Here is a 27,714-nt window from a genome sequence, read left to right on the forward strand (position 1 = left end):
ATTACTTGAACTATTAGTTTTGTTTATCCTTTGCAAAGGGAATGCAACTAGGAGCAGAAATCAAGTAGCATCTGAACTTGAGGGAGGAACAGAATTATGCTTTAAAACAATAATCACTAGTATTATGTGTAGAAGGACCAGATGTTAATTGGTAAAAGCAATGGTAAAACTGGGGGGGGGGGGGGGGAAGACAGCTATGTTTTGACCTATTATTTGCATGCTTAGTGGCTAGTGGGATGCTATGAAGCTCTTCTAATACTTGTTTGTTTGTTTGTTTGTTTCTGTCACTGGGGCAGGTTCTTCAGCGCACATGGATCAGCCTTGCTGCCAAGCTCTCTATGACTTTGAACCAGAAAATGAAGGCGAGCTTGGGTTTAAGGAAGGGGACATCATAACTTTGACCAATCAGATTGATGAGAATTGGTATGAAGGGATGTTAAATGGAGAGTCTGGCTTCTTCCCCATTAATTATGTTGAAGTGATGGTACCCTTGCCTCAGTGATTGTGTCATTCAAGCTGTGAACATGATTTCATGACTGAAATGGATTCACAAATGTGCTGTCAGTGTGGCATTCTGTGAAAGCCTTGCTATTTGACTGACTTACTGACTTTTGTATGCGTCTTTTTAAAATGTATTTATTTTATATTCAAAAAAATTTTACCTTCCCTGACTCCATCAACCTGCAAAAAAACCCATACCCAGTTTTTTTGCTTTGTGCCTTGAAGATCACTGTATGAGGTGTTTACTGGTAGCTCACTGTTGCTCCAAAACCGCATTTCTTTGCTATTATTGTATGTGTTTTTTTGTTTTTTTTTTTAAATCTTCAGTTGCAATGATTTTACTATTGAAAACCATTTTAAAAAATACTGTAAGTGAAGCTAACTGTAACCAGTTCCTAAGTTACTGATGTCATTGAGCTCTTTTCATCAATCACACTGTAATTTATTGTGAACAAGTTAATCCACGTTTCGCATTGTATGTTGACAAAAGGCAAAGTGATTGTTGTCAATATTACGATGTTGTTGTACTAAGTACAAATTCTCAGAATGAAAAATTCCTATACTTTGCTGACCAAACTTAATAAATATTTCTGTGGGATAAGAACAGTGGTTGCCACTTCTGTTCCTATAGTTCTGGTATTTGTTTCTGAACTAGAGGGTCACTCTTGCTAGGTAAATAAAATTTCAGTGAAAAAAACAATGCTACATTAAAAATGCATGAAAAAAGCCAAACTATTAGTTTCATGACACCTTGGCCACTGGAGTTTTAATAATCTTTCTCTCTTGTCAGTGATTGAATGACACTCATAATGTCCATTAAAATTTTCTTATAGCAGGAGAATAAGAGAAAAATTCCTTTGAACTAAGCGTGAACTGATCCTAGCGCCACAGAGCTTGCATAGACCTCCACTGAGATAAATGGGTGAGTATCATTAGTACCTGTTACAAACAAATGAAAAGTCACTAACACTTCTACTTTTGTTTATTTATTTATTTGGAAGGAATGGAGAAGAAGTAGAAATGAAAAAACAAATGCTATAACTGAAACATACAAAAAAAAGGCAAAAAGGCCTTAAAATGAAAGACAGACAGACTCAGGCTTAAGTACTATCAAAATGGAGATGGATAGTGTGGTTTTGTGTTAGCCTTTTCCATCTTTGCTCAGTAAATATGGCTGTAGTAATGACCAAAAAAGTCATCACCCCCAGAGGAATGTGAACTTCTGCCAATTACTCTCTGAACAAGACAGAGGATAGAGCAATGAGAAGGGAATCAAAATCTTTATGGGCAAACTGGATTGAATGCAGCTTCAATATATCAAGCCCTAGTTGGTTTTACAATCCAGCAGAGACAGTATTCCCTGGAGAGGTAAGAATTTAGTGTGTGCCACAGGTGCAGTAACTTTTCCCTGTAAACAGCATAAATAGCCTCTAACCAGCTGTCAAAACCATGCTTTTCCTTTTTCTACTGTCTTCAGCCTTGGCTTGCACAATCCTCACAAGAAAGGTAGAGGGCTATTCTTTGTAACTTTGTCTAGAGCCTGCTAATTAATTAGGGCACAACAACTCTGATTCTGGACCTGCTCATGCAAAGGAAATTTATTAGGCCTTTCCTAACTTCAGGGGTGAGTATCTAGTAGTTATTAGAGCAGCAATACAGAAAGTAACTTGCCCTGACCTTTTTCTTGTATTAAAGCAGCTATGGTGTTCTGAATACAAAATGTGGAACAACTGTCAAACATTTAAGTATTTGAGATTCACAGCTTATTAGGTAAATGCCAGACAACTCAGCCTACAGTTGCTATACTTGTGCTTCTGGGTTGTAGCAGTAGAAGGGCTATTGCTAAAGTATGTGCATACTTTGAAAGAATAGAAAAGAGTTCAGGTACCAGCAGCCAAGAAGCAAGGCTGTTGTGAGCCAGAGTTAGGCACCTACATTTTGCTTATGTAATTAATAGCCAGGGGAGAAGAAAAAGAACAGTCAATGCTTGATCTACCACAGCTATTTACAATCAAGACCTGTACAGTAGTTCAAGCATTTCAGGGTTGTCACTTCATACTGGTTTTTGCTTGTTCTTTAAAGAGAAGTCCTGTCATCTGAAATACTTAATACTCTTAAAATCACTCACTTTTCCAGTAAAGCTGAATTGTGATGAGAAGTGTAAACAGGACAGTAGGGTATACCATTGAAAGTTTCTTCAAGTCATGCAGAAACATGTAATGCTTCAGGGTTTTGAGCCACTCAAATAACACTAAAACAAACCCAGTTTTATTATTTTACTTGTAAATTAGTCTTGGACTTCCATATTTGTACATGAAAACTCTTTAATAGTAAAAGTTTAACATAATAAATATAGCAAAGAACAGTATTTCTGTATGGGCCTTAAAGTACAACAAAAGTTCAAATCTGCTAAAATGCATTAAATCAGCAGTAGTTTTGTCATCTCAAAACCAGACTTTTTTAAATAGCTTAAATTAAGAGCATTAAGCCAGTGTAAGGAAAGCCTCACATTAATAACTATCCAAATATAAACTGGATCTTAAAATTCAGAATTTAATATTTTAGCAAGGTAACAGATGCAGCCAGAAATCAGCATTTGAGGAGATCAGCAGTGTCAGCTGCTCATCCTCTTAACAAGAAGAATGCTAGACTTTGCATGGCTCATCAAGGCCCTTTCTTCACCATATAGCCAGCAGGTAAGCATTTTAGAAAAAAGAAAATGGAAGTAATTGAATACAGGCTGACTACATAGCCAGCAAAGGTTGTGGGTCAGCCTTCAGGTGGGCCACAAAACTATTAAACATAAATTACATACTGGCCAATACATAGTATTACCTCAGCTCCCCCATTAGACATACAAATCAGACCTGCAGACTGCCCTTGAGTCAGACATTTAGCATATAGGGACACTAAGAGCAGGTCTTTTTGATGCACCTTTTGCTGTAAACATTTTTTTTACTATTTCAGCATCTGTTTTTTTTCCCCTAGCCCCTTAGAAGGCTGACATTTTGGGACCTTTTGGGGAGAGTGCTAATATTGCTAGTTACAGTACCTTCTGTTGGAATGTTTCACATTTGCAGGATATATCTGTCCAAGTTAAGGTTCCAGCAAATCAGAACTAAAAGCTATGCTGTGATATACTGCATCCAGAAAGATCAAATACTGACATTGGTCATTTCTATGTACTAGAATACAGAAACAGTACATTTAATCAATGAGAGGAACATTCCACAACTTGCTTTTGACTTGCTTTTGATTCTTTTTTAAGCTCTAGGAAGTCCTCTAGCAAGTGATCTAGACATATCAGGATCTGAGCAGGAAACGTTTCAGACACTCACCACTCTTCAGGTGAAGATTTCACTTCAGCCAAGTTTGGACTTACTGAAAGCCCACACTGTAGTGTGATCTGGCCCATGTAGTTTCCCACCCAGACTTGAAACAGAAATTGCCTTTAGAGAAACACCATGTCAGAATACTGAGAAAGCTGAGGCAGCCTCACACTCATTCTCAGTTATTTATCATCTTTCTAGAACATGCATCTAACAGTTTCGTAAACTGCACCCTCCTGTATTTCAGCAGGTCACAGGGACCAGATCCTTGTGTTAGAGTGGAATAACAACTTAATACAGAGCTTGTATTCTACTGCTCTTTATATCAGTGAATCCAAGACAGGGTACAGTTATCAGACGGTAGAAAGTTTCATGTTATGGACGATGTTTCTTACAGAGAGGTCAGATGGGAGATTCAAATTCCAAGTTAATTTCAGATATTCCAGAAGATATTAAAACACAAGTCTGCAATGTCACTGGAGATTGAGAAGTTTTCAGATGATCATCTGCATCCATATTACATGATAGAACAGCTAGGATCCTCATTTTGCTGCCGAAATAAAACAAGACATTAGGCTAATGAGCATGCATACTTACTATTTATTGCTGGCTAAAGACATCTTACCTTTTTTTTAATAATACTTTGTAGATTTAATTACTTATTAACAAGCAAAACAGGTTTTCAAGAGTGGCAGCATCTTAACTACACTAGATGGTCAGCAGGAAAGAAAATAAGTTTAAGAGTTTGAGTCCATGCAATACCTTCTTTAATGAAAAGCTATTGAGCTATTAGTACCCCAGTTCTGAGGCATCAGAACTTAACCAGCATGCAAATTCCCACTGCTCTAGTTAGAATAAGAGCAGAAGCAAAAAATATGGAAAAGCCTTCCTTAAAGCAAAGCATTCTTTACATCATTTTGCTGCCTGCAAGAAGTTAATAGTAGCTTAGTCCAAAAAAGAAGTTATTTCATTATTACCTGTGTGGCAGAAGCATAGATGTACTAGTGACACAAGTCTGATAGTAATTCAGCAGATGGAAAGGACATTAATATATGAATAGGAGTATTAGAATGGATTCTTACCATATGTGGCATACAACTTGATTGTAACATTGCTGATAAAACAGCAGATTAGAGAAGAAAAATGTTGCTTTTTCTTTCCATCATTGACTGCAGAACAAGCATGTTATTAGCCAATTAAAGTATTTAAAATAATGAAGGAGAGGACCTAATTTGAAGATGAAGCCTGCAGCAGTAAGTCTCTTTAAAACTTAGTTTCCACTGGTACAGCTTCAGCCATTTTTGTTTATACTGCATATTAAAAGCCAGAACAGCATTGTAGACCATTATTCAATAACCTAGTAAACATGATCATCCCCTCCTTCACAGTTCAGGACTGGAAATATTACAAGAATGTAGTCAGGAGTCTTTGATACCTGTAAACACTAAGCCAGAGGATGTAAACACTAAGCCAGAGGATATTATAGTAATAGATTTTACCCAGATTTTCTGTTCTAAAGAAGGACAAGGAGAGAATTAAGTAGTAAACAACTGCCTGTTATGAGATCTCAGAATATTATTGCTCTGAAGAAAGTGTGCTTCCAAGTTATGTTTAAACAGATATACATATTATGAAGGCACAAAGGAAACGGTGGCTCTAAGGCCTGCTGCAGTAGATATCAGTCCTCCTTGCAGCTGTGTGGAATCATTTTTAGCAAGGTCTGTGGTAACTCAGGCTGTGTCAGCAGGAGGCTGAGAATATAAGAATGAATATTTAGCTGGACATTCTCTTTACTTCGGTCCTTAGTCTACACTAAGGAAGGAGCCTACACTATTTCAAGTCAAGAAAATCAACTCAAGTAAGATACAGCCTATATTTTTTCAGTTATGATCAATTTAAGGCCCTTCAGCAATAACCCTTCAGAACACTTCAGCAATTAAAAGACCAGTGTAACAGTATCAAAATGCATTAGAAGCATTCAAGATGCTGAACTTCAGACTCTGATCAGTCAAAAGCCATTTAGAGAGGCCATAGAGTCTTTCACAAGGCACTGCAATATGCAAGTTATAGCCAAAAGGTTCTAGGTGTATGGAAGCCAAAACATGCTCATTCTATTGATGTATGTTAATTCTGTTAGCATGATCTGCATCTGTACTTTGGTACCACTTGGAAGTATTGAAGGGGGTGTTTAAGACAGAAACAAGGTTGAGATACTTATTTCACACAGAAAAATAAGAATGATTTCTGGAACCAAGTTGACACTGAAATGCCTCAAACTCATGCTTGAGTTTAAGAGGAGCTTAGCCAGTCAACATACCAAGAACTTTAACCTCAGCATTCTCATACTTTTGAATGGAAGTATGAGCTTTCTTCAGTGTGAATTTAAGTTGCACACTTAAAACAGTGCCTGGACTTGCTCTTAAGTATCAGAGAAGTCACTTCATCCCACAGAAATAAGGTATTTCTGGTTAGTATTTGCGTTCTGTTCTTGGAATAACAGCTTGCAAGCTTACTCAGTCAGATGTTTAGATGAAACAGACATTAAAGAGAGTATTCTTCGTTGTTTCAGTAATTAGATGCCAGACAGCTAACCCTATTTGATCATATTCAACTAATAATAAGCAAAATATCAATTCCACTTGCGATGCAAAGCCATGCAAGCTACACCCTACATGGGACAAGAGACTGAAGCACTACTAATGAAGCAAGCTGAGATGACAAGCATGATTCTCACTGATCTCACCTGCTAAAGGATGCTCACAGGAACCACTATCATGAAACCAAACAACATTTCTTTTTTCTTCTTCTTTTGGTCTGACATCAAGAAAAATGGTACAGTTGTAGCATATGGATTGTACTTGGGGAAGTATTTTCATGTAATGAAAAGTGATTGGCCATTGAATAATTCTTTTGAAAGCATGCATTTAAGTTTCAGGCAGCTTACCTGAGATGGAAGCTCCATTTCACTTTCAGTTACTTCTTCATACTCATCATGCTCACCACTTTCTTCTCTAGGTACATGCATTAACTTCCTCTCTGCTAGTTCCTACAATACAATTGAGTCACCACCAAGAACACTCAAGTGTTAAGGCAAACAAGTTTTGTATTAGGACAGAAGAAGCTAGAAACTCACTTACCTCACCTTCATCTGTGACAAGAGTAACACCAATATTATACCCACTTCCCCAAGACTTCTGAGAATTCCAGACCAGATCACTAGGACCTGGGCTTACACCAGCAGCTGCTCCCCAGATCTGCAACAAGTTCAAAGTGAGCTTCTGAAGATTATTTGTAGTTGAATTAGAACTCAAAACATATCGGAACATAAAACTTCAAGTACTCTAATACCAAAGATGTCCAGTAATAGAAACTGAACTCCAGATCAAGTTCTTATAAGGATTTTCTCATCTTTCCACATAAAATAAGGATTTTAGTTCTTTAGGCACTTACAGCAGGATCAAGAAAATCAGGTAGTAATTTAGTTTCTCTTACTACACAATTCTCCATTGCCATCTAACCTAATGAGAACAAGGGTCTTTAAGTTTTATGAAACCACTACCTACCGTAACTACTTGGCCTGCCTGAAGAGTGAACCGTGAAGGGAATTTGTATGTTACATCTGACACACTTTCAAGATGTCTTCTCAACACCCATCCATGTAGTGGCTGATCCTGTGGGATAAGAAATTTCTCTCAGCATTACAGACCAACACAACACCATACAAGTGCAAGGTGCTTTCCAGCTTCAAGGTCATTTAGTCTCTCTCCTGTAGTGTGGAAGAATCTATAATCAATTTTGAGGCTGCCTTCAAATTTCCAGTGAATTCTCCCAGTATTTTCTTAGGGTTAATCTTAATCCTACAAGTTTAGGCATATCTATTATTGCCTTCTGTTTAAGAAAGATCATGTTCTTACCAGGTAAATTCTGGTAAATCAAGTTGGTCACACCCATCTATAAGTCAGACCATATGTATATAAGTATAAGCTATAATATACATAGTTATCTGTGAAAATTTAAGGTAACTCAGGCTGACATAAGTGCCTAAGCTTCCAGTCACAAGTTCTGAAGCTCTGATGATTAATTCTAACAATTCTTATTTGCAGACTAAACTAGTTGAATTATCTGATTAGAGAAGCCCTCTCTACATTGATTAGATGCTAGCTTTTTATCTGCTGTAAGCATTTTTAAAACAGCAAGCTGTCATCCAGTTTACTAAAACCTTATTTAATTTACTAAGGTTATGTAGTACTTCCAATACTGCTACCCTGAGCCTAATGAGAAATACCTGATGGTGGGCTTCTCTATCATGGAAGAGAGTGCACCTCCTGCCAAAGCATCTCCCAAACAGCTCTGTGAACAGGACACCTGCAGGACCAGTTGCTCTTCTCTTGACATTAACCAGGTTAGTCGAAGAGAGGCTTAGAAAGCCTTCCCTTTTTAAGTAGTTTGACAGTACTTCTCTCCCATCTCATCATCCTTCCCTATTGCCATCTCTCACCAAGGCACAAATCAATTCACAAACAGTTACACTTGGTAGTGAAGGCAGTGTAGAATTGAATGAGTACAAGTGCCTACCGCATCAGAGTTGTTTTTAAGCCTGACATATTTCCCATCTGCATCAATTTCTTCAATAGATATATTTCCTGAAGATGAAGCATGCTGAACAGTCTTAAATCTAGGACTATGTTCTCTCTTTTGGGCTATTTTCCTTTTTTTCCCATGCAGGAACCGTCGCTCTTGACTTGTTGCTTGAGTTGCAGTGCTGCGTGAAGATGGACTAGGTGACAGCTTTAGCCTAGAAAGGAGTCAGATAACATTCACTAGAATATCTAACATGCTTATTCCTCCTTGCTCTTCCCAGAATAACCAAGTCTAACAGCTTCTTACATTCAAGGTTTCCATGAAGTCTTGAATAAAAGATTTTATTTTCACTGGCAAGAGTAACTTAGTAAGTAGCTTATTAAGTTTGGAACATAGCCCCAAACCTAGAGTTCCGAGCAAGCTTATATAGATAAGAAATGATTCCCAATTGTGATTCATTTAAAGTCTCTACAGACACTTTTTAGTGGAAGTTGTTTAAGTTTTTGACCCTTCTTAGCACGTACTGAGAGTTCACGCTGTTCTCAAACTGTGTCTGGATAACTGGGAGCTAATACGATTTTCCAGCTTCATTCATGCACACAGCCTAAAACACTGATGCTTCAATTGCTAAATAGACTTCTGAGCTAGCTAGGTACAGATTAAAACCCACACAGAACAACTGTATCCCTATAAACTGTGTGCCCTAATGGGTTTCCAAAATTCAATACCCAAGTAGAAATGACAGCACCTAACCCTGATGGATAAGGGAGAAAGAAAAGCTGGTTTAGGCTTGAACACTCTTTGATATAGTTCTGGGATTTAGCACAAAGCTTTGAAAAAGTTTAATTCTAGGGAGGGATGTCTAATGGACCTTTGAACTTTCAGTTGGGTTTGTCAAGTTATTTCATCTTAGTATATTGTATGGTAGATGTGGGATATAAACACCATTTATCTACCAGTTATACTTAAAGACCTGAATTGTAGTACTAATTGCACATTTAGTATTTGTTTCTTGTCTCTTCCACATTCTGAAGAATATACTGTTAGCGCAGAGATCATGGGTGGAGCAAGTCCTCACCTGAGGATCTTGTCATAGCCTACCTCTGTTCCTCTCCTTCCAGCATCTTCCTGTAGGCATTTATTTCCAGATCTAGAGCCAGTTTCACATCTAAGAGATGCTCATATTCTTCCAACTGTGCTTGTACCTGCTGCTGGGCTTGGGCCATTTCTTTCTCTTTTTCAGCCATACGCCTTCGATGTAGATCACGATCATAATCCAGCGCTTCCTGTAGCTCCCTTATTTTGCTCTCCAAAGCAGCATTCTAAAATTCAGAGAAGAAAATCAATTAAATTCTAACTGAAATTTAGAGAACAAAGCACATTAGTTTGAATTGGGTATTTAAGGATATACAAGTGAAGATGGTACCTGGCTTTGATATTGATTAACTTGAGATGTCAGCGTATCAACTCTCAGCTTTGTTTCCATTAGCTCCTCCCGAGCAGCATTGGCAAAGTCACTATTTCTTGCTGCAGAAAGCTGGGCATTCTCCACCTATGGATAAGTCACTGTTAGTAATGAGTTGCTTATGACCATGTATTTTAAATAAGGAAGGAAAACCAAGTGATTTCCAGCTGTTACATCTGGAAATAGTTATGTTTTACTTAAGTGTGCAGATACCAATAAGGTCTAGGCCAGAAAGCTTTTTGTTGCTTTTCAGGGAGGTTTACATGAGTTTGACATTCACATCAGAAGAAGTCAGCAATAATCAGGTAGGGAGAGGCGCTGGCTTAAAATACAAGGTCTTATTTGTAACTGAAGGATAGATACGAAGTACATTGATTCTCCAGAAGAATAATGGAGAATGCTTGGAAACTGCTTGTCAAAGCATGAAGCTAGAGGATACTAGGTATGCTTAGAGAACTATTGTTCTTCCCCAGAAGATCTGTTACTGAACAGTTCCTGCATCGCTGAGCTACTTCTAGAGCAAGTCAATCTTGAAGAGAAGTCAATCTTCCAAGAAAGGAAAAAAAACATGCAGTGAAATAAAGTATAGTCATGTTACTACAAGAAATACAAGGTTTTCCAGTAGAGACCTGGACAGAATTATACAAGTAAATTCACTAAGTTGGCATGTGGAGAAAGTTGGAGCATAGAGTAACCCAAAAGAACTATGAAGCAATAAACACGTCTGCTTGAGAGGAGTGGATCATGTGATTCTGCACTGAATATTAAAGACAGCTTAGCATACCAATATGGTACACTGCAACCTACCCAGAAACCCCTGGGATCTTACCTACAACAGTATAAGAAAAATATTAATTTTACCTGAATGCAAGACTAATATGGGGAAAAAGACTGTACTAAGTGTTGGTGGCACTAAGTTCTACTGTCAAATTTGACACTTTTGAAATTCCACACTACTTGTAGTTAATTACTCTTCACATTTACACCTAGAAGCTCTGCACTAAATGTGAGGGCTCCATCAGTTACTTGGTATGTAAATATGTTACATGGTAGTGTAAATTTAATCATATTAAGGTGCAGAAAATTTTCTTTACTGGCTTTTTTTTTTTTTACAGACTCACTTTTGCACTGAATGTTCGCTCCAGTTCTTCTTTGTATCCTTGAATTTGTTCTTCATGCTGTTTTCTGAGCCCCTGCAGAGCATCTGAGAGCTTACTCTCAAATTCTCTCTGACGGCCAGACTCTATTTCTGCCATCCTGCTCTCATGGACTCTCTTTGTCTCCTTGAGTTCCTAGGAGGAAAGTTTTCCAGAGAATAAGCAAGCTAAAACAGTTTAATTTGAGACTGTGGATATACTGTACCAGCTTAGTAAGTCATTCAGTACTGAAGCAGTTTTGTCATTGACTGCATTCATCTTATTTGGAGCTTAAATATTCATCCATTGGGAGCTAAAATATCTATCCGTTAGGTCAGGTATTTTTACCTCCCTAGCTGTGCTGGGTTGCTTGGTTTCCTCATTGCCAACATTGCTTAAATTACTAAATGCAATAATCTGTATCTAATTTGGAGACTAATTCTTTGAACTAGATGAATTTATCTGCTTTTAACTTAGAAGCACATGTGCATATGCTTCAGCTTCTTTAAGCAATGTTACTTCAACTATTCTTGTTTTATTCAAGAACTAACAGCAGCTGGGTTAGAGAAATTGGAGTTTTATCACTTAAACCACACACTGAGATTTCTTCCAGAAGGAAGTTGGCTTGCATTCACTTTTTTTTTTTTAAAGTTGTATGTCATGTACTGACTTCTCATGCAACACTTATCAAAGGTGCTTGGTAACCATTAAGGAAGTAGGGAACATAAGTTGCTTATTAAGAGAGGTTTGATTTCAATTTTAGGCTTCTAGCAAACACCTGGAATCATTTATTTCAACTGTAATATATGCACTTTCAGTTACACAAAGTAGTGCATTAGTAGTTACCTTCAGAAGTGCATCCTGAGAAAGTTCTCTCATATTCCAGATATCTATTGGTACTATGCCAGTTAGCATAAGGCTGCGTACTTTCTTGAAGTCTTCCTAGTTAGGTAGATTTTATTGGCTGATGGACTGCCATATGTTGACTCAGCTAGTTACCTTTTTAAGGATAACACACACCTTAACATTGCTTTTAAGGGCATCCAGGGGTCATGGACAATTAAAGATATATATTCTTGATAATAAGCTAAAACATACGTCTTCATGAAGGCGCTTCTGGAATGTCATTTGTTCCTGCAATGTTTTCATGTGATTTTCCAGGTCCACCCTTCTCAACATTTCATTGTGAAGATGCTTTTTGGCATCTTCCAGTGACAGCTGCAGCTAGAAGAGAAAGACATAGGGATAAGCAAAATTAAGAGATCACTCTTCCAAACTAAGATGACCACCTTATTACAGGTTATTCAACTTCATTCCTACAGCTATCAAAACATGTTGCTTAAGTGAAGTTTGACAGTTTAAGGTCTATTTCAGTGGGATCCAGCATGTTTGCAACAAAGAACCCTATTAGTCATTACATAAACCAGATTTCCAAGAAGGTACGCAGCCCTTCATCCCACCAGCTAGTTTTTAACCACTGTTTTATTTCAAGTCTAGAAAATAGGTTTCTGATGAATCAATTACAACATCCATGCACATTCTTCCCTTCCGCATTACTAAGTACTCCAAACTTCTCCCTTATTTTCCATACCACTTGACTGATACTTAACAAGGAGAAAGTTCCAACAATGGCTTTACTATGTTGACAAACTCTTAGAAGCTTCCAGTACTAGAGCGTGCCACTTTAATGATACAAGGTTTCTCTAGTTTTCATCTTAAAGACCCTAAAGTAGCTCAATAATCATGGTAAAGCATGAAGATACTGTATTGTAATACGCTGATAGAGTAGCGACTCAAACAGCAGAAGAACCCACAAGAAGTAGTCAGTTCTTATTTGTTCTACCTAGATTTAAGCATAGTAAAGCAGGGCCCACCAAATCCTCCCTTTGCTACAGAGGCTACAACAGTTCACATTTCAACTTAGTTCATCATCAGAACAAAAATCATTACAGACTGTGGTCATGGAATAGAATTAAAAGTACTTACAACAGACAGAAGTTCTAACGGACCAACTATTAGCAGCATTTGCTTTCAGCAAGTTTGAAGAAATCTTTTTGTCCACCTGTAATTGTCATAGGTGACAGCCTTTGCCTGCTTTTACGTTTAAATCTCAACTAACTAGTTTGGGAAAAGACAAGCAAAAGCTTCAGGAGCAACAGCAAAGTTGAAATTCCAGGAACAAGTCTTACAGTGACTACTTGATCCTTTAATTCATGAAGGTCATTTTCCAAACTTCGGTTCTGATTCAAAGCTGTTGCTAAGTCAGCTTCCTTTGTATTCAGCTGAGCATCAAGGTCTCTCACACGAGCCTGTGCCAGGTTTAAGTCAGCTTCTTTCTTTGAATTCCTGCAAGTGAAAGTTTTACACTCATAAGTTACAGTTGGTGAGCGAGAAAAATTTGCTTTCAGCGTGTTTACCTTTATTGGGGTTTGCAGTTGAACTAAATCAGAAGAAAGGTTAAGAGTTGTGCTGAGAACATAGGGTAGGCTCTAAGGAACAAACTAGACCCTCAGAGAAGTATCATTTGTTTAACCAGAAAGATTTCTGACCCACTTTCCAACTCATTGTGTGTGAACTCTATGCAGAATCCAGCTATTTTCCACAGCACTACCATCAGGAAGGGAGGGACAGCACAGGTCCTTTCTCCACAGGGACAGATTAGTCACATTCAAAGCCAGCATTCACTGGACTGCACTGACATGCCACTGCTGAACTCCTGACACAAAAACCTCCCTTCAGCAGCAAAGACAGCCACCAGCTTCCTGGCAAGGTGCCTGTTGCCACCTCAGGACACCCTTGCTGTGGCTGAGAGCCCCACACAGCCCACCCCCTGTGGAATGCACACACTCCACAGGGAGGCCACCATACCACCTGAGGGCATGCAGGCCACATGCAAGCAGCTCAAGGCCTGCTTTCCTGAGGCAGGGTAGCAGGTGATGCTGGTCACACATGGTGGTGGAGTGCCCCCTCCTCTGCAACTGAAGGCAGAAAGCAGCTCCAGCTGCTGGGGGCTTTCCCCATCTGCAAACCAGATGGGGAAGGTCTCTTCACAGCACTGAAGGAGTTCAGGCCCCTGAGGGCACTGCCCTGGCACACAGGCCCTCTCAGCCCCGCTGCCTCCTCCAGTCCCCAGGTCCTGCCACACAAGTCTCCACACAGACCACCCTGCTCTCACAGCATGGAGAGCCTCCTTCTGAGAATAACTTTCCCCTCAGGAAGAATCACAAATTCTCCGTTCCTTCATGCCTTGGCAGAGTTATGGGGCGAGAGCAGCTTTGCCTTCAGAAGGCCATTTCTTTCCTATCACCTTGTGCAAATGCCCAATTACAGAGCCTTTGGGTACCTTCTAGATGGCCAAGGTAGGTGTTTTTTTTTTTTTTTTTTTTTTAAAACTTGGCACCAGAGCAGGAAAGTACTGAGCCCACAGTGAGTTCCTGTCTTTGAGGAAAAAGGGGTGACAATTTCCCAGACTGCTCTAATACCAGGCTAATACTAGCACTCAGTTACCCTGGGCAACTTAGACCCAGTTACCTGACCTACATCCAGAGTCTGAGTTCCTCCTCAAAACTCATATTTGACATTTTAAGGAGTAAAGAATTCACTTTATTTAGCAAAGTTTGTTCTGCCAAATGGCTAAGTTGTGATAATTCATACAATGAGTTTTCCAGTTGATAACTGAGCAGACCAGTTGGAGGGAGTCCAAAGTCATTCTACAGGAGTGATGGGCTCTAGAAAGCATGGAATACAGGAAAATATTGGAAAAAAGGAATTGTTTAGTCTAGAGAAGAGAAAAGTGACAGGAGACATAACAGTCTTTTATGTATGTAAAGACTATTGCATAGAGGAAGGGAATCTGTTTTCCATGTCTGTTGTGGAAAAGGCAGGAAGTTGTAGGCTTAAATTGCAGGGAGAAATATTTGGGTTAGATGTTAGAGAGTAAGCTAATAGTAGTTCAGAAGTGAAGTACGATGCCTAGGGAGATTCTGGAATCTCCATCATCTGGAATTTGAAAAGGGTTACACAAACATCAGCTAGAAGTAATGCAGGTATGGTTGGTTCTAACACAGGCTGGGGGTGAGGGGCTAGATCAGGTTCTTGCCTGAGGCCTTTTCTAGGCCTGCTATTCAGACATCTGTTGATTGTCTCTATGCTTTGTGACCATGATGCATAAACAAATCTTTTGCTAGTAGAGGGTATTTACGCTTTACTGAGAAAGTCTAGGAAAAGAGTAACTATTATAGTAACAATAGAAAGATTGTGTTGTAGTTTTCCCCTTGTAATTAATACCTAGAAAAGAAAGAAAACTAAATACATTAGCCACTTGGGATCTCGGCTGGTACTTACTGTAAGTATTGGTTACAATATTAACATGTACATTAATAACTACTTACTGATAGTATTGACTGTTTCATCTTATTGTAATCTTTTTTGCAATCATCTAGGTATGCACAAGAGTGAAACTCTATTAGTGTTTTTTATATCCATGGTTTGATAGCCCACTTTCTTAACACAGGTCTTGACAGGCAACTTCAGGTTTCCTGTATTCATTCCTCACAACTTTTTTCCACAAAACTCTGAAGTGAGTCATTTCATCTTTAATAACAGCAATTTACCAAAGTCTGACTTTAATGCAAAGTGATAACTGAGGCATTGACTATCACATTTCCTATAAATCGGGGTGTCACATGCTTGACCTGAGCTTTTAGTGAGATTATTTAAGTTCTCCACGTACACTCAAATCACTTCAGCTCATTAAGACTAGAGGACACTAACAGCACTTGAGAAATTCACTCTTAGCTTCAGCTTGCTAGGTTCAGTAGCAAAACACAGTAGTTTTTCTTCATGAAGAAGTATTAGTCTCATCTTTATCTGTAGTGCTACTGCTCTTGCTTTGACCTTCCTCGGTCTCTAAATTCAACCAACTGATATGCTTAACCACAACTCCCCTTTCCAAAACATCTTTGGCCTACTTCCAGTTACAACTGTTTAAGAAAAAGATGGAATGCAAACATAGTTGATTGTTGCTGAAGGTTTAAAACTCTCCACTAGTGATCAAAAGGAGTCAACAGTTAACACTGCTGGGAAGTTATCTAGTGACATTCCATCCCATAAGAGTTCCAGGTTATTTAAAGGATATATATAAAGGGCATGATACCCTCAAGTTAGTTTGTTCCAAGTCATCTGAGACATTTGCAGTTAGACAGACCAGATAAAAAGCACTCAGTATTAGAATTTCAGTCTAGTCCTTCCAGAAAGCATGAGCTGTGCATCCTTCCCCACAGGTTTTAAAGTTAACCACTTTAAAACCTAGTTACTTTAAAGAAATAAGTTTGTCCAGAGAATTACATACCTACCAAACCTAAAGGTTTATCTAAAGGTTTATAAACGAAGCTGCTGTGTTATACAAACACAAAGAGCAGCAGAAAAATTTCAGAACTGGCCTTAGCCTTCTCTCCTCACTGTCCAATCCAGTGGTTGGTTAGATTTTTTTAAAAAAATTATGAGCTAAAACACAGCACGAATGAGGCAAGACCAATAACTTCCAAGCAACTGAAAACAGAAGCTTAGAGTAAAACACTGTTTTATTTCCAAGTAGAACAGCTACTTAAATCCTACTGACTGTAGAAACCAGTATTTGTTTCATACTATAAATGTTAAAAGGAAAAGTTAGTGCCTACAGGTGCTATGATAACAGCTCATAGCAAGATTGTGTGTGTTCATGGACATGCAAGTTACTTCAAGTTTGTAATTGAGTTTGCATTACAATAGGGCATTAAAGTAACTAGCAATGCTAGTTACTTGTATATATCCATATATACTTGTATATATCCAAAAAGGATGTTTGCTATGTTAATGTTTGTTCCCTGCCCTTCACTACTCATCTCCTACAAGATATTTTGATCACACTTATGTTGGACCATCCCCTTGTTTCAGGCCTGGGGAGACTAGACAACAAGGAGATTCCAGGCACAGGATACACTGCTCATGAGACTTAAGTTTGAAGTGGCAGGCAGTTCATCCCAGCAACACGTAGACTAAACTGGAAGAGCCACTAGGACAATCTGTGCATTACCAGCCTGTACAAGGTAAGTTGCTCTGCTTATAGGACCATCTAGAGGGAAATACAGAGAGAAGGTAGAGCCTGAACTACAAAGCTCAAAAGAGATGCGAGCAGACTCCATACAGTGGCTTACCTCCCCTTCCACTATAGCTTCCTAGATGCTTTCCAGCATTTCTTTAGTGCTTATTAAACACAGAGTGCAGTACCAACCCAGTCAGCTCTGCTTCCAAGCAGAGCTATGCACAGAAGGCCTTCCAGCATCCCAAATTCTGGGGGACCTCATTCCCATTACAAGGAAGCTACGAAGCATCCCAGCAGCCCTGGAGCAGAAGGCACTCACAGCAGTAACCCTACCACACACCTGAAGGGCATACATTAGGGTTTCTCTAGACCTATGCCACTCCACACCGCTGGGGTCTCACCACCACCAAGACCCGATCACCATAGTGGCACCAAGCCCTCCCTCTCGGAGGCACGGGTCCTGGCAAGCAGCAGCACCTTCTCCTCACCCCACGGGAGACCCCCAAGCATGGAGGCAGCCCCAGGGGAGACCCCCACGGTGCAGGGCCCGCTCAGGGCCGGGCAGGAGCGGCGGGACGGCCGGACACCGACCTGCTGTGCAGCTGCCGGTGCTCCTCACCGATCTTGCCCAGCTCCACCTGCAGCGCGGCCCGCTCGATGGCGATATCGTCCAGCGCCCGGCGGGCATCGGCCAGCTCCGCCTCGTAGCGGAGCCGCAGGCAGCCCAGCTCCCGGCCGCTGCCAGCCTCCTGCTCGGCCAGCCTCTGCCGCAGCGCCGTCTTGTCGGCCTCCAGCGCCCGCACCCGCTCGATGTAGGCGGCCAGGCGGTCATTGAGCTGCCGCAGCTCCTCCTTCTCCTGCAGCCGGCTGAGCCTCGTCGGGCTCAGCGGAGAGGAGGCAGCCCCGCGGCCGGCGGAGCGGCTCCCTCCGGCCGGTGTAGAGGACAGAGCCGTGGTCATGGCAGCCTCCGCCCGGGCCTCCCCGCTCCCGGGCCTCCCTGCCGCTGTCGCTGCTACCGGGCCCGCCCCGCAGCCGCCGCGTATAAATAGCAGCCAGCTGCCGCCGGAGAGGGTGGGCAGCTTAAAGGGCTACGGCTTCTCCCCCCCTCCCAACAACTGCCACCGCTTCGCTAATCCACGTATCTAATTTTTTAATTTTTTTTTTTAGCTGGTTTTTCACACATGCTTCGCTGCCTCTCATCAGCCCAATGGTGCCGCTCGGGGAGGGCGGGGAAGGAGCTGTTGGGATGCCCACAGCAGCTCGGTGGTACTGAACAGGCAAAAGGGTCGGGGGAACAAAATCCCAGATTGAGGCAGATGCATCACAGCTGCAGTGAAGCTCGCACGCCGGTACGCCGCCCTATCTGCACTCTGCCTGTTCTGTCTGGTTTTTGCAGTATGCTCAGCTGATGGAAACAAGCTAGTACCCTCCGCTTGTTTGCTTGTGGGCGATTTTAGCTTTTAGTTTCAGCTGCGGTGGCTGTCAGGCATCCCAGTGCTACAGGGTTTCATATGAAAGCTGAAGTAGCGTGTGAAAAGGAGGGAGAGGAATGTCATCAAGGCAAACATGAGAAGCAGCCTGCAAAAATATATGCTAATTACATTTAAAAAAAAGTCGTTGTACATTAAGAAAGATTTTTCAGCACCTGTCATGTGATACTTGCCATTTTTGTTCAATAGCTAATAAATTTATCATTTTCATTTTCACTTACATTTCAGAGAACAAGTGCTTCATGAATATGAGCATTAGAATCTCTGAACATTCATATAACTGTAAATTATAGTGTTTGTTGCAGCAGTTACAAGAAACTTTCCTTAAGAGTTTAGCTTAGGTTGATGCTATTTCCTATTTCCTGCCCAGAGGAACAGCCTTTGCCCAAACACACACCATCTAAGCAGCCAAGAAGCATTTTGATAAAGTTTAAATTTTATTTATTTATTTATTTTTCTTTTCCCCTTCTATGTCCTAGGCCTATATTCTGTGTTATGTTTAGATGGCTACCTAGCTATGCAAAGTGACACTTCTAAGTTGCTGCCGAGTCCCAGAGGTGCCAAAAGTCATTAGATGCTGCAGGATCACAGTGGAAGCATCTCATATTCTGTTGCTGCTTACTTCCAGAGTGGCTGCTAGTGAAGCACCAGTCACTAAGCCAGTCTGAGTGTGAGCTGTTCTCCTACAACTGTGGTATTGTTGGGAAGTAAGCTGTACTTTCAGTCTGCAGTGGTTGATTCATGATCTCAGGCTGTTACATGAATGTTCCTCTTATGCCCTCTGCTTCTCTTTGACCTTTACAGTTTTATTGTATAGAGGCAGATGAACTCCTACTCTTACAGTCTAAATCGTATCAGTTGCACTCTCCAAAATACAGCTTTGATGCCTTGACATCATCTTAGAGTTCACTGAAAGAAAAGATGGATTTTATGAAAGTTGTAGAGATAAATTCTAACTTCACTTTTTAGGTTCTGAGGCACATGACATGGGAGAACATAGTCGGCCCCAAGATTGTAGGTAGGGCTTTTAGACTTAGGTTATATATATCCCTGGATACAAAGTTACACAAAGTAAATGAGGGGTAGAAGAAGATATGTATGTTCATCGAGATTTGGTTCTGAACTTCATTACACATTTGCACAAAAAGCAAAACACCTTTTCAATGCTACAAGTATATCTAGCAGAACAATGGCACATGGCCAGGCTGAGCTCCTCTGGTTCTTGTCCTAGCAATAGCATCAGGAAATTCTTTTCTGCAAAGCAGTTCCAGTTCTTCCTATTTTGTTGTAATGAGTACTTGTTTGTTTTTCATTGTCAGTAGAAAGCTCAATTTAAAGAAAAAAAAAAAAGTATGAATTAAATCTGAGTATGTACCTCTAAGATGAAGATGAATATGTCTGAGGGTATGCTTAGGCTTTGAAACTTCATTCCTCTACAAGGAACACTGAGGTTGTATGTCATTGTCACGTTTGATGGTTGCATGACTGGCCAGCTGTTCAAATACAATTGTATGGTTTTGGAACAGATGCAGAACAAAGAAAGAAATCTGTTATTCTAAGAATATTTTCCTTGCCTGCCAGGGCTTTGTAATAGTGCAAACAAAAACAGCTGAAAGAAATGGTTCAAATGTAGTCTGAGCTACTTTTATCTATTTTGCTCTTCACCTACTCTCCCTATGCAAGAACAGAAGAAGGCATCTTAGCAGTGTGAAATGGAAGTCAGTTACTGGTTCTTTTCTTTCCAACATTTTTTCTGAAGTTTTCTTTGATTAAGACTTTAGTCTGTACTGCTTAGACTACAAATGTAGCTGGGGAATTTCTACAGAGATAAGCCTGTACCATATTTTCCTACTGTTTCTAATATAAAGATGTCAGGAATACGTTAGGATTATGAAGAGATATTGAAAGTATCTGGAAAAATTGTAGGAAAAGGCTTATATCTCAGACTAAAGCACAGTAAAACTGTTCTACAAATAATCTATTTGTAAGAATATATAGATATAGGAAATTTTGACAGTCTTGGTAGCTTCCATAATGTCAGAATTAAGAAAAATAAAATAAAATAAATGTGGACGTATTTTGAGCATCCTAATCAGGTTTTGATCTCAAACTGATAAAACTAGGTGGAAAAAAATACAATAATACGGTAGTAAAGTGAAAACCAAGAAAACATCAAGTAAACTTTTTGCTATCCTTTCCCTTACATGTCTGCTAACCAGTTCTATCCATGTGTCAGTAATCTGTCAGTATGGACTGCAAAATGCTGTCAGGGCTCTGAGTACACTAATATGTATTAACAACCCTCACCAGCCTCAGCTGCGGCCACCCACACCTCTGCCATGGGTGCAGCAGCTCCGTTTAAGATCAGGCCTCGAAGCGGGTCCTTCTTTCAGATTTGTCATGGTTATGCCTGGGTGTGGGTATTATCATTTTGGGGATTGGCTTTCTGATTTAGAGCTGTATTTTACTTGTTATTTTAAATCTGTTTGTGCTTTTTGTTCATTGTGGATATTATCTCCAGTCTTCCTGCCCACTTTGCTTAGGAGCAAAATATAAGACAGGGTCCCGGGGGAGGGTGCAGTTCCTGGGCTGCTGACCTTGCTATCTGACTTGGCTCTCTCTGTTCCAAAGCGGATGTGTTTTCCTGCTCCTGGGATGGTAACTTAATGGTGCAACAAACTGCTGTAGACTTTAGTAAGGCCACATCAGTTGACAGAAATAACATTTCTGTTTAGGTGTTCTCTGTGACTTGATACAAACTGAGTTCATGTGTGCTTTTCAAGCGTTAAATACTCTTAGTAAGCCGACAGGTCTGACTAGTGTAAAAATATCATGATGTCAAAATGTAGGTATAGGTACAGGAGTCAGCATGGACAACAGAAACTTTTTAGTCTTTCAGTGCTTTTCTTTTTCTGGCAATCATTCTTCTCTTTAAATCATGAATGTCTCTTCCTAAGCATCTTTTGGAAACAAAGCAAGGTGTCACTGGACAGCCTTCAGCCTTTGTAGCAATTCAAGCAGTCTGTATATGTTATAGTAGTGTTAATTCAAATGGTATTACTCTGATGCATTAAAACATATGAATAAGAACTTTGCCAGGCAGTTTGTTTACAGACAGATGTTGGTGACTCACACAGGCCTGCAGCTGAAGAAGTCAAATTGAGTCCTGTTAGCATGATAATGCTTGGAGGCTATTGCCAACAGTTGTAGAGATGTGAAGTCTCCATGAGAAAATTACTGATCACTGACCAGAAAGGTGAAAGGGTAATTAATGTTTCTGTATCATTGGCAATAATGTATGCAGATGGTCAGAACATGCATCTACACAAGATGGCCTCCTGTGCAGTACTTCAGCATATGAACCTATTTGCCTAGCTAAATTAAGCAGGACAAGTCTGTCAGTTTATAGGGTTTTTTGCCTGTGTTGGAACAACAGCCTTCCAACAGTTGGCAGTCAGTAAAGAACTAGAAACATCATTCAAACTGTTCATGAAATTATTTTTGGCATTAGCATATGCAGAAGTAAACAATATATATATATTTCGTAAAACGTGACTTATGGAAAATAGACCTGGTTGCAATGTTTTCCAGGTGACACCTGATAAGCTTGTTAGGCTGTCTGTTTCCAGTTGTCAGTGACCAAGTTCGTTCATGTCCAAACGCATAGAAGCTGCAACTATGTACATCTTATATTGGAATAGTCAAGACGAGAATCTGGTTCACTGTCTGAAGGTATATGCTCTTGTCCAGTTTTATTCAGAAAGCCCTTTAATTTCTGTAAGGGATGTCTATGCAGAATGAGGAAAAATTCTTAGCCACTGCATGGGTCTGCAATAACATAATTCTGCTCTATAGACTACTAGTATCAGTAGCAGACTGAGAAAAAGTTTGAGTGAGATGTTCTCATGGTATAGAGTAAAAGAGCCTGCTAAGAAGAAAATATGTAGGAATGAGAGAAATAAGCTTTTTTTTTTTTTTTTTCCTAGCAACTATATAGCTCCAAACTGTGAATGTAGAGCTTTACCGCTTTTTTTCCCCCGCTCCATCCATCAATTTTTGCTAACGTTTCTTTATCCTCATTCATTGTCAAATAGATTGTATTCAATTATGTCATCACTGAATGTTAATAAGAACAACTAGTACATCTGCTGGCTCCCACAGGAGCCAGGAACATCCTCTGATCCACCAGAGCTAAGTCAAATCTGAGTCCCTTGTGAAAATGAAATCACTTCCATCTCTTTTAGTACAATATAATAACAGAAAGTCTTCATTTATTTCCAGGCTACATTACCGAGTTGAGTTGAATTCATTTTATTAAGAACAAATAGCTTATCCCACTCTTATTGTACTTGACCCAGTGCCTCAATATGGAGCACTTGGGCTGCAGCCAGTCTGTGGTGAGGAAAAGGGATAATTTCACTTTGTTAGTGATTCACAATATAATTTCTTAATGAAGACTAAGTGTGCAACTTAAGAAACCAGAGCAATTGTCAAAATAGCAAAAGTTGACAAGTAGAAAAGAACAGAAGAATCAGAAATAAATTCCACACTTGCTTTCTGTCTTCATGTTACTTTTGACTTTAAAGTATAGCTTAACTTGGGGGTTCTATCCTCAGTTAATACACCATCTCTCTTTCTTTTTCGAGCATCATATTTTATTTGCTGTTTTGCTCTCACCCACGCAAACCAACAGGAGTGTGCAACCATTTCATGTGTTTTGTTATAGCGTTTCTGCATTTGTAATCTGATGCGCAGACTGCATGTGAGAAAGTGTCAATCTGTGCATCTAATGTTTGGTAATAATAAAAACAAGTGTCACTTATCTTCTGAAGCTATTCTCTGGTGGTCTCTTTTCTACTATTTTCTTAGTCTCTTTCAACTCTTACCATTTCTTATTCCTTCCTTTGGTGTTGCTGCATTTCTCTATATTAATTGTTCATTTTCTGCATTCATAACTACACTGTCTTTTTCACTAGAATTCCTTCCAGTGATGTATCATGTATATTTTCCAACCTTGTCCTTTCTCATGCCATCTCACTGCTCTTTGCTTATGTTCTTCTTCCATTTTCATGTTGGTGTGTCTCTAGACACTCAGTGACAGGCAGAAGTCATCTTGAGATGCAGGTCACCTACTTTGCTCACCATCCTGACTGTAATGGTTCACCGAGGAAAAGCAATTGTCCTGCTTACCTTTGTCTGATGTTGTTCATGACTTGCAATGTAACAGATCTCCTCAGTTTAGTCACTAACTGTTGCCTATTTCACAGAGCACTCAATGTTTTATTCTTAATCACAAAATAAGGGCCATCAAAGACCTTGAAGATAGATTGATGTCACTGAGAAGGAAATGGCAGATAAATTCAGGAATTCAGATCTGGCATATCCACAGTCCTCAGAGGGGTAACTTTCTTTTTTTTTTTTCAAACTAGGAAAAAAAATCTGTTTATGAACACAGTGATGTGTAAGTAAACCAAATATATTTTATTTCTGCAATTAATTTTTCTTTTTGCCTTACCTGTATTCAGATCTATACAAGTTTATATCTTTCAATTATGCCCACAATAATCACCTAAATTCCTGTGAAAATATATGCTACTAAATTGCATAATGATTGTGTAAGTATTATAATTGATCTCAAAATGTCTGCCCTAACATTTTTGTTAGGGCTATGAACACTGAACTCAAAACAAAAGTATAAGTATATGCAATGTGAATCAAGATGTGTTTGTTCTGGAGAGTCATGAAATTTAATGCATCTGCTGCTACTGTAACAGGATCATAAATATGCAGATGAGCCACAAGTTGTTTTGCTCAAAGATAAAAAGGAATCTGAAACACAAGAAAGGACAAATATTTATTCAAATACTTGAAATAGTGACCATTTGTGTATATTGTATTGGTTAATGTTAGATTCATTTAAACACAAGCTGAGAGGAAAACAGTAGCTTTCTATAATGTTTAGGTCTATACATAAGTAGTTTTTCTTTCTTTAAGCCACAAAAATTTTTTCTACTTACTGTACTGATGGAGCTGTTCCCAAAGCCTGGGGCAAGGATCAACATGGAACGCAGGGGTTCTGTAACACCAAGGAATCAAAGACAGTACTGTAGCTGAACTTTGTGCCTTTATTGTAATAGGGGCTTGACTCTTTATAGGATATAACATATTTGTAAAGTGTGACAGTGCATGATTGCTCTATACCCCAGAGAGCTTGTTATTTCATGGTAAACAAGCACCCTCTACAAATACAATGCAGGGTCAAAGAACTGATTATACTGTATCAGGGTTCTCATGACTCTAGTTACAGGAAATTTAACATTTTCCTTTTATTAGTCAATCAGGTGCAGCTCTATTACTGATAACTTTGAGGCCTCAAACCCAAATTCACTTTCTGCATGGGGCCTCAGCAGGATACTTCCAGCTTTGGTATTCATTAGATTTAATCCTGATTTATGAGCCAAATGTTGTTCTGCACTGTTTCAATGCATTTTGAATTTGTAGTTTAGCCAAACATATTTCTCCCTGAGTAGTATAGACTCTTGTTATGATGTAAAAATGGCCTTCATGATCATCAGATTGGCTTAGCTGAACTTGCTTTGAAATAATATTTATATTTAAGTGAAGTCTGTTGAAGGTGCACACCTACGTTTCGGGGCAAAGATAAATAGAGAAACATTTTTCTAGATGTGAAGGTTTTCTGTTAATATTCTCTGAGGAAGTGAAATCTGATGGTTATCACCTGATTGAACAGTTTTTGTTTACCAGATCAGAGATTTAATTTTCTTCAATTTTGCCAATGGTTATATCCAGCAGGTTTTCCTTTCTCTGTTTTCTCTGTTTGCAGTTGAGGGAGAGTTGAAATTTTCTGTTGTCTCTGTTGAATATAAATCAATGAATAACAAAAATATTTCATAGCTGTGTTCAGTAGCGAGGACGTATGGCCATAAGTCAGTATAAAACAAAGAATAAGGCAGTCATATTGCCAACCAACTTCACGAAACTCTGCTAGCTGTACAGATAGATGAGGTCATGATTGTGTTCAGTAAGTGCAAATGTCCATATTTCACAATTTTATGAACAATAAGGGCTTTAGAGCTGTCATTTAATGTTATTTAAACGACGCATATTTTGGAGAACAGCAATAGAAAAGCATATATGTAATCATAAAGCACTACTAATAACAGGAGACAAATGTAGGAATTACATGAACTGCTAAGAGCACCAGTATAGTTTCCTCTTCAAAAATCTTATACCAACTCTGCCAAACATGGCATGAATGGGAATCAGAAGAATGTGTGGTAAAATTGCTAACAAGGCAAAGTCTAAAGAACTTGACGCTGGACAAGAGGTTGTGCAAACAGTGTAAAAAAAAAAAAAAGAAAAGACAAAGCTAGGGAATAATTGTTCCTTGGAAAGTTTATAATCCGTACAGATTATAGACAGAGTGGGCAGAAGGGAATTTAAATGTCTCCTTAGAGATGGCAATTTCTTTTAAGCTTGAATGGTAAGTTAGTTTTTGCAAGATTCCTGACAAACTCTTCTAGGGATGGAAATTAGGCTTCTAGATCCCATAAGTTTGTGGCCTTTAAGTTTAGGACACGTATTGGAGGAGTCTGCTATGGAACTGCAGGTGCTGTGAACTTTGAAGTGGTGTTGTCAAACACATCTTGCTTGGACCCCTGACTTTCAGTTGACATTCGCTTGGCTCAGCAGAACGGATAATGGAGATCTTCACAAGGAGTCAAAATCCCAAAGCTTTCATGCTCACTGGAAGTTTAGAGAGAACAGTAAAGTGACAGGGGTGTGGGATGAGGCCGAGGTGAAGAAATTAAAGAAACTGCATAAATGCACAAATCAAATGCACAAATCAGCTTTAGATGAAAATTTGTTTGTTTGTTTGTTTGTTTAAATACCCACCTGTTAAGCAAATTAATGGCCCACTCTGTAGCTTTTGTTTCAGGGATCCAAGGGATTCCCTCAGTGTTGAGGGCTAAGAAATCCTAAATGCAGTGCGATTCTGAATAAGGCTTGTGCAAACTGTGCCTGCCTAACTAGATGGCAGGTCTTGAGGGTCAGTTTCATGTTGTAGTTGTGAACATGTTTCTGTCTTTGTTCTTGTAGTACTACCGGCCGTAGTTTTGAGATGAGAAACTTGGCTTTCTGCGTCGGTAGATCTAATGGCTAAATTCTGCCGAAATCGTTAATGATCAGGTCGGATATATGTGCTGTCTGCACCAGGGTATCTTTCTCTTTTTTTAAAGATAAGAAATTGCATCGGTATAATTGAAGTCATAATTCAAGGACCGTGTGGTTGATAAAGTAACTAGCAGCTGAAATGGATCCCTCTGGCTGCTTTTGGCATCTCCCCTTTGGCTGCTTTCCTCCCAGCCTAGTTTCAGCAGAGGGCACTCTGTTCCTAACGATGAAGGAGGCGCCTTCCCTCGCTGGTGAGAAACCTAAACAGATTGGAAAAGTTTCCAGTGCAACATATTTGAACAAACTCTTCATCGGTTATGTTTAGTTCACTGGAGCGTATTTTTAACTTCGGTGGCAGGGATAATAGCCCTTTTTCTGTGCGTTGCTCTTAGGCTCGGCGAAATCTTGGGACATCAGTGGGAGCCGTAGCGAAAGGTAGAGGATTTTACGGAGATACAGCCGAGCAGCTGAGAGGGAGACCGCGAGCAGAGCTGTCGGACGAGGCGTGCTTGTCAGATTTACAGTAGGAAACCTAAAAATATCGCGGAGGGCAGCGTGATTAAAGACCTCCTCGGTGTGCGAGCAGATTTGCAGCTGGACTGCGAGAGCAGCTTGGAGATGAGACACGGGATGCTTGCGGTTTTGGAAGCCGCTCCGCGGCAGGCTTGGGGGGCTGCCTTCACGGTAGCTTTCGCCCCTCGGGGGGAAGACGAACGGCTCGGCCCCGGGCTCTCGGCTGCCGGCTCCGGAGCACCGCCAGCCCTCGGCAGCCGGAGGGGAGCCGGGCCCCTCTGGCCGGGCGCCCGCTCGCTCTGCCCGGGGGCAGCGGGGGAGCGCGGAGCCGCGGCGGCGCTGGGGGCGCCGGGCAGGGCCATGGCCCCGCACCGCAGGTGGAGGCGCCCGGGAGCCTCCCGGCCGGGGCCGGGCTGGGAAG

General features: G+C 40.1%; 3 protein-coding genes across 10 annotated transcripts in view; 2 read left to right on the plus strand and 1 right to left on the minus strand.

Moving 5' to 3' along the window:
* The window catches only part of SH3GL3 (SH3 domain containing GRB2 like 3, endophilin A3), a 53,432-nt gene extending 52,332 nt beyond the window's left edge, over window positions 1-1,100 (plus strand). The window contains exon 9 of one of the 2 annotated variants that reach the window (XM_035554584.2): window positions 297-1,100. In XM_035554584.2, the coding sequence (XP_035410477.1) occupies window positions 297-502 (206 nt within the window). In that variant the 3' untranslated portion in view covers window positions 503-1,100. The remainder of the gene's footprint in view (window positions 1-296) is intronic. The other variant, XM_035554585.2, reaches the window with a different exon arrangement.
* A 1,224-nt stretch (window positions 1,101-2,324) lies between these two features.
* Window positions 2,325-18,089, minus strand: LOC118251921 (lamin-L(III)-like). Of its 2 annotated transcripts, XM_035554586.2 has the most exons (12): window positions 17,686-18,089; window positions 13,202-13,358; window positions 12,111-12,236; window positions 10,998-11,168; window positions 9,838-9,963; window positions 9,513-9,733; window positions 8,406-8,625; window positions 7,394-7,501; window positions 6,968-7,084; window positions 6,775-6,876; window positions 6,574-6,644; window positions 2,325-4,380 (listed from the first exon to the last, which is right to left on the minus strand). In XM_035554586.2, exons 1-11 carry the CDS (start codon window positions 18,051-18,053, stop codon window positions 6,603-6,605), a joined length of 1,758 nt encoding a protein of 585 aa, XP_035410479.1. In that variant the 5' UTR covers window positions 18,054-18,089; the 3' UTR covers window positions 2,325-4,380; window positions 6,574-6,602. The 2 variants fall into 2 exon arrangements, with proteins under 2 accessions (XP_035410479.1, XP_035410480.1); XM_035554587.2 differs by lacking the exon at window positions 6,574-6,644.
* An 8,518-nt stretch (window positions 18,090-26,607) lies between these two features.
* Window positions 26,608-27,714, plus strand: part of ADAMTSL3 (ADAMTS like 3) — a 190,632-nt gene continuing 189,525 nt past the window's right edge. The window contains exon 1 of one of the 6 annotated variants that reach the window (XM_050712921.1): window positions 26,608-27,031. In XM_050712921.1, coding sequence (XP_050568878.1) covers window positions 26,920-27,031 — 112 coding nt within the window. In that variant the 5' untranslated portion in view covers window positions 26,608-26,919. Of the gene's footprint in view, window positions 27,032-27,064; window positions 27,216-27,639; window positions 27,671-27,714 lie in introns of those variants that run through there. The other 5 variants (XM_050712922.1, XM_035554592.2, XM_035554591.2 and 2 more) reach the window with 5 other exon arrangements.

The sequence above is a fragment of the Cygnus atratus genome, chromosome 11, assembly GCF_013377495.2.
Source record: "Cygnus atratus isolate AKBS03 ecotype Queensland, Australia chromosome 11, CAtr_DNAZoo_HiC_assembly, whole genome shotgun sequence".
NCBI lineage: Eukaryota > Metazoa > Chordata > Aves > Anseriformes > Anatidae > Cygnus > Cygnus atratus.